This window comes from Carassius auratus, chromosome 40 (assembly GCF_003368295.1).
Source record: "Carassius auratus strain Wakin chromosome 40, ASM336829v1, whole genome shotgun sequence".
Taxonomy (NCBI): Eukaryota; Metazoa; Chordata; class Actinopteri; order Cypriniformes; family Cyprinidae; genus Carassius; species Carassius auratus.
The window spans coordinates 12,019,572-12,029,793 of NC_039282.1; the positions used below are offsets into that span (position 1 = coordinate 12,019,572).

General features: G+C 36.1%; 1 protein-coding gene across 1 annotated transcript; it reads left to right on the top strand.

Annotated features, from left to right (window-relative positions):
- Positions 1–790: 790 nt before the first annotated feature.
- LOC113058585 (rho-related GTP-binding protein RhoU-like) lies at positions 791–7,973 on the top strand. The gene is made up of 3 exons (XM_026226615.1): positions 791–1,204; positions 3,400–3,458; positions 5,490–7,973. Exons 1-3 carry the CDS (start codon positions 1,006–1,008, stop codon positions 5,943–5,945), a joined length of 714 nt encoding a protein of 237 aa, XP_026082400.1. The 5' UTR covers positions 791–1,005; the 3' UTR covers positions 5,946–7,973.
- The last annotated feature ends 2,249 nt before the right edge of the window (positions 7,974–10,222 follow it).

Consider the following 10,222-nt stretch of genomic DNA (forward strand, 5'->3'; position numbering starts at 1 on the left):
CATTTATATATGTAGATACATCTTACATTACATATATACATATTATATTTCATAATATGTATATATATATTGTACATTAATTTCTCAAAATAGATATCAAATAGCTCGGTTGTATATTTTGACCACTAGGTGGCAGGAAAGCTCAGTTTAATATCTAGCGTCCAAAAGGAGAAGGTGAATGGGATCAATCAGATGTAAAATAACGGCACATGATTCAATTCTGCTACTAAAGTTTTATACAAATTATCATTATAGAGTGCTGTAAATATTAATTGTTTAATTATTTTAAAGACGTTGTTATATATTATAAACCCAGCGTTTTAGGGATTTTTTTTCATTTAATATTCATAAACATATTTGTGCTTAATGAGCCCCTAAGTTGCATACTTTCCTCTTTGATTAATATGTAAAATTACATTTTAATGGAACCATGTTTACAAATCCTCTGAAGTAAAACATTTGCTCTCAGACGTCAATGTTTTATCTAAAAATATGTTTTGTGAAGAAAAAAAAGAAAAATGCATTAAACAAAAGCAAAACATTCCCTTTCACCAAAGTTAAAATGCTGCAAAACTACCTTTCAGGTATGATTGCTTGTGCTTGCGATAAATAAAACATATATTCTAAATGTATGACAAATGAGACGAGTCATGTAAAACTGTTAAAACTGGAGAAATACTCTAAAAATGAAGAACCAACAGCCATTGCCATTGTTTTAGTGAAACAGATGTAAGCAGCCATGTGAGGAGGGAGGAGCTAATCAAATGAAGGGTGACTATAAAAACTGTTTCTCTCACTCTTTGCTCAGCTGTTGTAGGTACTTTAAATCTGTAGATTTCGTGGAGATACTAAGTGTTTGGATCTTATAAAACTGACGGTTTACGCGCACTGCACCGGATCAAGCGCATTTACGCAGTGCTCGTAGTGCTTAGTCCTTTACAGAGGCGTCTTATTGATGTTTGTTCCCGGGTCACTCCATTAGGAGTGTGCGATTCCCCTGCTCTCATGGATTACAGTCACCTGATGGCGCCTCCGGTGCCGCCGCACAAACCCAGGTCCCCCCGGTCTGCGCGCGCCCAGGGCCGCCAGCTGAAGTGCGTGTTTCTCGGGGACGGAGCTGTGGGGAAAACCAGCCTGATAGTCAGCTACACCACCAATGGATATCCAACAAAATACGTCCCGACAGCGTTTGACGATTTCTCAGGTGAGTCTTTGGGTTCGTATGATGCCATTGTAGCGCATCAGCTGCAAACAAATGCACAAATTTCTATTTTTAATAGAATTAATTTCACTTTTTTCCAACCCTTTTGTCAGTGACCATTTGCCTAGAGCTCTACTTTTAAGCTCGTAGCTTAATTTTTAACCTTTTAACTTTTTAACCTTCATTTATAACATTGTTATAGTTTCAACCCACTTTCACCTGTTTAATTATTATTATTATTATTATTATTATTATTATTATTATTATTATTATTATGTATAGTGTTCTTCTTAACAAGCATGTTTGTTTAATATTATTGATTAAATCCATTACAATAATATCTAAAAAAAAATTCATTTCATTTCTCCATTTGGGTTAACAGAGCCAGTTTAAAGTGTCAAATATGTTATAAATAATGACAAACCATTGTGTTCATAATAAAAACTGATCTTGGGATATTGTTACACAGGGAAATAAATAAATAAATAATGTTTTTATTTAAGTCTAATATTTGATTTAACGTCACTGAATCAACTTAAAGGCATTACTTTATTTATTTTATTTTATTTTTTATGTAGAAATAGGTTTTTAAGGTAATAACTGCAGGTTACCACTTATCCAGTTTTTAAATAATAACCACAGTCTGAAGATCATGCATGCTGATCCGAGCATGCATGATGCTGAACTCATAAAATAATAATAATAATATGAAAGCAAGAAATATTCGACCACCATGTGCAAGACTGAATTTGATGAATTATTTTATTAGCTTCCATAAGTGAAGTTGTGTTGACAAAAATAAATAAATAAATAAAAAATTGTGACAGCTGAAAAATCAGAAAAGTTTTTCTTAGTGCTACTTTACTGTAGAAAATTGAGTTTGTTTCCTGGGCTCGAAATTAGTCAATTATTACTTTCTTACATTTTTAATGGAACCTAAAGCAGTGCTCACTATGTAGTAGACCTACTATACCATCGTTTTCACTCAAAGAAGTGTTTCATAATTTGTGAATGGACCTCAAACAAGAGCCAGTCGGTGGTCAGATCCCACAAGCATGTCTTTGTAATTAGAAAGCCCTTGCGTAATAATGCCTGACCTGAAAATCTGGCCCCTAAAATCCATTGGGTCCACTGTGTGAAGCACTGTGAGCAGATATTGTGTGCTGGAGCCTGTGATGATGTCACACACACACACACACACACACACACTCTCCTGGAACCAGATCAGAAAACTCTGCACTGATTTGAGAGCAGTTACGCAATTCAACAGGTGCCACTTTGAGGGAGGAGGGGCTGAATTAAAGCCAGATCATATGACGGGATTCAGAGACAGCTCCACAATGGGCACTTGACGAGCAGAACACTTTGAAGTGACGGACCATCACCAGGCCCTCAGTGTTACTGTGTTTCATCAGATCACTGTTCCGTGGCATGTTGAAACAAACCTTCTCATAGGTTTAACGACATGTACAGTCTTTCAGACATGCAAGGCTGAGCTGTTTCTGAGCTGCACTAACACAAAAGTCTAATTATTATTATTATTAATATTATTACAGACTGAATGTATTCAGTTTATATAAATCAATATACAATTTGGTTATGAAAGCTATATATGGGTATTGTATAAAGAGATTCATATATATTTGATATAAAGTTGTTTATGTGTGTGTGTGTGTGTGTGTGTGTGTGTGTGTGTGTGTGTACATATATGGAAGGGATCTGTGCATATTAGCACTTTAATTAATAAAATAACCTCTCATATCTCATTTGAAATTGGTAATTTAAGTCTAGTCAAGTTTTCTTTGTTCACCGTGTCAGATGACTAAATGGAAACAGGTGTGTGTGTGTGTGTGTGTGTGTGTGTGCTCTTGTTTTTGTGTCATATCAGGACACAACTCTGTATAATGACATGGGAATGACACAGGTATCACAAGGAGAGGGTGACTTATGAGGACATAACCCATGTCCCCATTTTTCAAAACGCTTATAAATCATACAGAATGAGTTTTTTTGAGAAAGTAAAAATGCACAAAGTTTCCTGTGAGGGTTAGGGTTAGGGGTAGGGTTGGTGTAGGAATATACAGTTTGTACAGTATAAAAACCATTACACCTATGGGATGTCCCCACTTTTCACAAAACCAAACGTGTGTGTGTGTGTGACTCACCCTCTCTCTCTCTCTCTCTCTCTCTTTCTCCAGCGGTCGTACAGGTGGATGGACAGCCAGTGAGACTTCAGCTTTGTGACACTGCAGGACAGGTAAGAACTGCGCCTAATCATTTCGAGGTTACCCCATAGAGGAACATCCACTGAATAGTTCTTTTTTGTTTGGGGTTGGCATTTCTGTCACTCTCTGAAACCAGGATTTGGAAATTGGATGTTAACGTGATTACGCAACAAAATGGTAGCAATTAGAAGAGCTCGGAAAAGGGATGCCATACTGTGAGGAAATCGTAAAAGAGAGCGAAAAGAACAGCCCTCAAGCTATTGGCACTTTAGTTATTGGATCTCCCTCTCGGTTTCTGAGCCATGCGGGCTTGGGCAGGTTGAACCAGACTCCAAGTGGTGTTTTTGATGCCAAACTTTTTTCAGCACTGATTGTTTTGTGAAATCACTGAAGATAATGTGAAAAGGCCCCTGGCTGTACATTCATTCCGATTTTCACGTTGGAATATTATATTGTTCCGTCGATGGGTTTTGTTTAAGGCTTTGAACTTCAGAATCTGACACTCCTTTGTCATGCATTACATGGGTTAACAAATAAATGCCTCTGCCCTCTTAGTACATAAACTATAAATCCCTTTACACAACCATGCAGAGGCAAGCTCAGGCAAACACGGAAAGATAAGAATTCAGATGCCCAGTTATAGTACTGCAGGCTTGCACGTAGTTTTCAAAGAGAAAGAACAAATGCACCTTGCACAAAAGTAGAGAAACAGAGGCTAGCATCACAAAATGCTTTCTATGCTTTCAGCCTGTCATGAGTAAAAATAATAATAGAAATAATAATATGCAATTTTGATCTAGTTACCATAAAACCTGTGTACAGTTAGCTACTGCAGTGGCTGTTTAACAGTTATTTATAGGCTACTGTAATTGGTGGCTTGAACATATTACTGTAAAAACTGAAATGATACAGTATCGTACTTTAATTCATCTATAGTATAGAGTAATTGTTTTCTGCTTTTGCATTTTTTTTTTATTATTAAACAGTAATTCAAAATGTTTTAGTGGTACAATCTCTTGTTATACATTATACAAGTGTACATTTTTCGAAAAATTTGAAATTGAGATTTATAGATCATCTGAAAGTTGAATAAATAAGCCTTGAATAAATGTATGGTTTATTGATCAGACAATATTTGGCCGAGATACAACTATTTGAAAATCTGGAATCTGAGGGTGCCAAAAAAAAACAAAAAAAAAAACTGAGAAAATCGCTTTTGAATTTGTCCAAATTAATTCTTATCAATGCATGTAAGTAATCAAAAATTACGTTTTTATATATTTATGTAGGTAATTTACAAAATATCTTCATGAAACATCATCTTTACTTAATTTCATGATTTTTGGCATAAAAGAAAAATGTATAATTTTGACCCATACAATGTTTTTTTGGCTATTGCTAAAAATATACCCCAGCGACTTAATACTGCTTTTGTGGTCCAGGATCACATATATATATATATATATATATAATTTTTATATGCATTAAAATCATAATGACTATACTAACATAAATTAAAATTAAAAATAGATTAAAACATTTGTGATGTGCATTAATAATGTATTTATCTATTTTGTTATTTAGTTGTAGTGTAGATTTACCTAGATTTTATTTTTTTCATGTTTCACATTTAATCTCAGTCTTAACGTAACTACAAGTTGATGTAGCATAGACGTTGAAAAGTTTTGGCATTTTCACCTGTGAAGTTGAATTGTTCTCAGAGTTTTGAGAGGCCCTGCTCTCCAAGAGCTCAACAGATTTATATATAATTCATTTGTGCAGCATAAATGGGACGGGGTGTGCCAGAGTTGAAAACTTTGGCCGAGTTTAAAAGATTAAAGCAGGCACTGCGTGTTCCACATGCAATGTTCTTTGCGAGCGCCAACTCTATAATTTCATGTAATTGCTTCAGGGAATTATAAAACACCCCAAGAGCTAGTTAAATGATTTTATTATTTAAAATAACAATTTGGAATCCCACAAATGATTTCTGAGGGCTACACGAGTTAGAAAACTATCTAAACATCAGTAACGATGCTCTTTTCCCTCTGTCTCCACCTCAGGACGAATTCGATAAGTTGCGTCACTTCTGTTACACGCGGACTGACGTCCTCCTCCTGTGCTTCAGCGTCGTCAGCCCCGCTTCCTTCCAGAACATCGGTGAAAAATGGGTGCCAGAGATCCGACGCCGTTGTCCGCTCACACCCGTGTTACTGGTGGGCACCCAGTGCGACCTACGGCAGGACGTCAAGGTCCTCATTGACCTGGCACGACGCAGAGAGCGACCCGTCCTGGAAGAGGACGCCCGCGCCTTGGCGGACAAAATAGGAGCGCTAGCCTACATAGAGTGCTCTTCTCTCACACAGAAAAACCTTAAGGAGGTGTTTGACGCCGCCATCTCTGTCGGGCTCCGACACGCCGACCGAAGAGCCAGACGAGAGCGGAAGGTCCACAGTACTGCTGATAAAATGAAAATGCTCTCCAAATCGTGGTGGAAGAAATATATCTGCATACAGTAGCAAATATCAAAGCAATCTTCTGAGGCTTGGACAATGTGATGGACTCTCGTTTGGTGTCACGCTCCTCAAGTGGATGATAGTCATTTGACAACGAATCAACAAAGGACAGTGTTGCTACTTCAAGGATGATGTGAATGGTTGCAGCTAGCTTCCCAGTAACCAAAGTTTACTGTATGCAGGGTCATCGTTGAAAGGGTTAGGGCGCGGGATGAAGATTTCAGCTTTGGGCCATTGAGTAGATTTAGAGGACCGTATTAGCCATGTTTCCATCCATGTATTGTCACAAATTTTGGGATATTGCATAAACGCCAGATGGACATGGCATAAAAGGTGTGCTTAAAATCTTCCAACCAATCCTCTCGATTAAAGTTGATATTTATTTTTATTCACTAAACAAAAAAACTCATGTGCCTCAACAGATCATGTGACTGGACTAGTGAGTGGACTCATTTCATTGCACACCATCTAAATGACCAGTGAGCCAGATTCTGTCATCAAAATGATTTTACTTCCTTATACAACTTTATTCCCAGCATCTCAGAATGCAAGATAACATGACAGCGTTTGTTATTGCATTTCTTCAGAGGTGCAAGTCATTTATCATGTTGGAAAAAAAGGAGTCATGGGCTTTCCCAGTTGCTGATTCTTTGCGCTGATTTCCCAGGAAGTACAGTTTTTGTTCTCTTGAACACGTGGGATGGAAAATATTGTTTTATGCAATATTCCAGTCTAATTCACTACTTTGAAAGGAAACATGGCTACAGAAACCCTTCATCGCAAAGCCTTTGGCAATGTTCCCAGTTGTGACCTCTTCCACAGCTAATACTCTCTGGTTATCTAGATGATTAAATCATCTTCTGCTTTTATTTTTATAACCAAATACAGTGACAAAGTTTCTATTTATTAACCCATGTCTTCTATCTAATTAATGCATGTATGAACATTGTGTCCACATGTTAATGATGCTAGCATGCTAACACTGGTGATTAAATCCCCTTTTGTTTGTTTAGCCTCCTTTACTGAGGTCACAAAGGCAATCCTGCGGCTGTTTATGCCAACTCGAAGTGGCCTTTCTATCCCATCATGCTGAAGTGTTCAGTCTGTAACTGTAGTCCACCTTATGATCATTTTGAGTGTAACTGTAACTCCTCAGTTGAGTTCAGTGAACTCTTGTGTACTGTTAGTCACAAAATGGTTGGGTCTATTATCCATAACGCATTACCTTGTATGCCATACCATATCTTATTAACCCCAGAAGTGCCATGTTGTAAAATCTATTGTATGAGGTTATTTGGCTGTGTGTTCTCCTGTTTAACCTGCAGTGATGGAGAAGATCAGCCAATGAAATGTTGAATTTGCTTCTCATTATTCAGAAGCCCAATCAGAGTCATTCAGTCAGAGATCCGTCACAAATGTCAGAGACTAACTGTTGGATTCAGGAAGTTCAAAATCCCATTTATTTTTCCCTACGTCAAAATGAAGATTTCTCTAGAGTCAATATGATGTCAAATTCCCAGAGAACATTTTTTTGATGTTTTTTTTTTTTTTTTTTTTTTTTAGATAATCAAATTGATATTGTCAAATCAGCAATGAGTTGTAGTTTGCAATTCATTCCTATTTTATTGTATTTTTTTTGCCTTTTTCTTTAACTGGAATGTTTGATTTTATTATTTTTAATTATTCTTTATTGTAATTATTGTTGTATTATAATTATATATTTTTTTCAATAAACTCTAATTGGGAAAATGAATTGGGAAGACACTTCCAGAACCAAGGCCTTACAGAGCGTTTGGTCACTGTTGTGTTCCATGCAGCCACACATTAACGGCTCTGTTCTTTACGTACTTTATTGCCGCCGTGATAACACTATCAGGGTAATCTATTTTTAGATTTGTACATTTTATAACTGTATGTAAATGGATCTTCCTCTATAAAACAGTTCTGTTAATGGTACCGTGTGTATGATTGTTTTGGTTGCCGACTGCTATCCTTGTTTTCCATGGAAAATAAATGTGATATTAACTAAAACCTGAATGTGTTTCTTTCAGATGTACTGTATGAGTGCCTGTAGCTACTTGCATTGCTGTTAACATTTAGTTAAATCACCTACAGCAGCAATTAATCACTTATGACCAGGAGCATATTGAAGTACACATGGGGTCAGTTTTGCTTTTATGTTGACCTTAAACTGCAATACCTCAGTGATAGCTTTGGTAGTATACACTGTATCCAGTAACTGCAAGTTTGTTGCAAAGAGACCGTTAGAAATAATTTGAAATCAGCTTTGGATACGAAAATCTTAAAAGAGTGGGTTCACAAAGTGTTGATCAGAGAATGAACATTTTAATGATTAGCAAGTTAACTCCCTAAAATCAAAGAACACACAAACAAACACTGAAGACGAATACGAGTGTTTGTGCAATAGAAATGTTCTATTTTGGAATGTTCTTCTTTTATTGAACATTAAATGTTTTATGGAAAAATGAATGTGATTTTTGCTTTGTAATAAATATAGCTAAGCTGTATAGGGTAGGTAAATAGAGACAGCTTCTAAAATGTGCATTAAAGGGATAGTTCACCCAAAAATGAAAACGTTATGTTTATATGCTCACCCCCAGAGCATCCAAGATGTAGGTTACTTTGTTTCTTCAGTAGATTGGTCTTTGCAAGAAACCGAACAGTATGTATATCCATAAAGCAAGAAGAAGAAGAAGACGACTCATGCACCTGCTGCTGAGAACGCGCTCAGGAGAGTTTGAACAGCTTCTAAAATCTTGGACGTTTCGAGAGGTAAATAACAATATAAATACTGTTCAGTTTCTTGCAAAGAACAATCTTTATGTGTATATGTGACAATGTATTATAACGAGCCGCGAGGTTTAATTTGGTTTTGTTTGTGTATGTTTCTTTTTTTTAGTTTGATTGTGTGTTTTAGCCGTGATTCTCATCAACTTGCATTATAGGAATTACACACTGCAATGGTTTGAGTTTGTGTTTTGCTGATGAAACAAAGTCACCTACATCTTGGATGACCTGGGGGTGAGCAGATAAACATCAAATTATAATTTTTGGGCAAACTATTCCTTTAACATGAATAAGTATTTGGATAATTTGCAATAATATGAGAAAATTCAAAATGAATTATTGGATTGTTAAAACCTCAATGCTAATGGTTGTAGCATACGTTAATTCCAGTGTTTATTATTACTATTTTACAATTAAAATGAGTAGGTTGAGTATTATTTTTACAGTTACTATTTTTGGTTTTTGATGTTGGCATGATTTTAAATGTTATGCATAACAGAATTATTTGCTGGAAGACTTTGGAAGAGCAGGTCACTGGGCCACATGGAAATAAGATGCTAAGAGGGAACTTTCAGACCTTTCCTGGTCTGACCAGATAAAATTCTGATCATAACTTTGTCTACAACCGTCTCACAATAACCCGTCATTAAGAGGCTTTGTTTTGTCTCTCAGAAAAGTCAATTGCACAGACAACAGTTTCAGTGAATGCAGTCTTTGCCTAGCTTAGCATAACTAGCATTCCACTCAGGAATAAACAACATTTACTCTCAAACCATAATCTGTACTTTTATAGTGCAAGATAGTAGAGCTCAGATGGTCTTGTGGTCGTAAGAAGATACCACGGTTAGCATGCTCATGCTAAAAGAAAATAGGTTTAATGACTGTCTAAAATGTCTATATTGACTGTGGAATGTGGAAACAAGATATTTCATAATTATCCCTAAGTGAAAAATGGTTGTTTTGTGAGATTTTAAATGACTACTTTTGCAATAGTCTTAAAATGAACAATAAAAGACCCAAACACACATCATGTGACCTTGGTGTGACTATTCTGATTTGCTGCTTATTAATAGTTTATAAGGTAGTTGTTAAGTTTAGGGTATTGGGTAGGATTCTGGATGTCATGCATTATATGTACTTTATAAGCACTAATAAACAGCCAATATGTTAATAATAGACATGCTAATAAGAAACTAGTTATTAGTGTGAATTGGACCCTATACTAAAGTGTTACCTATATTACTTTACTTTTCTTAAGCTCAGTATTTTTAGAATGCAGTGTCAATGGTCAAACAAAGGTCAGACACGTCCGTCTAACACTCAGGGCAATGCAAAAATCATCAATGTGTGTATGGGTCCTAAGAGATGGTCACTTTTGCATTCAGAAACACGAGACTCAGAGCTATGGAAGGAAAAAACTCAAGGTCTAGACATATAGTTTTTAATAAGTTCAACTGCTTTCAACAACACGA

Bases quoted from the DNA above. Each gene is read 5' to 3' on its own strand.
- LOC113058585 (XM_026226615.1), top strand. From the start codon at position 1,006: ATGGATTACAGTCACCTGATGGCGCCTCCGGTGCCGCCGCACAAACCC. The intron at 1,205-3,399 runs GTGAGTCTTTGG...CTCTTTCTCCAG, and splicing joins AGCGTTTGACGATTTCTCAG to CGGTCGTACAGGTGGATGGA. The intron at 3,459-5,489 runs GTAAGAACTGCG...TCTCCACCTCAG, and splicing joins TTTGTGACACTGCAGGACAG to GACGAATTCGATAAGTTGCG.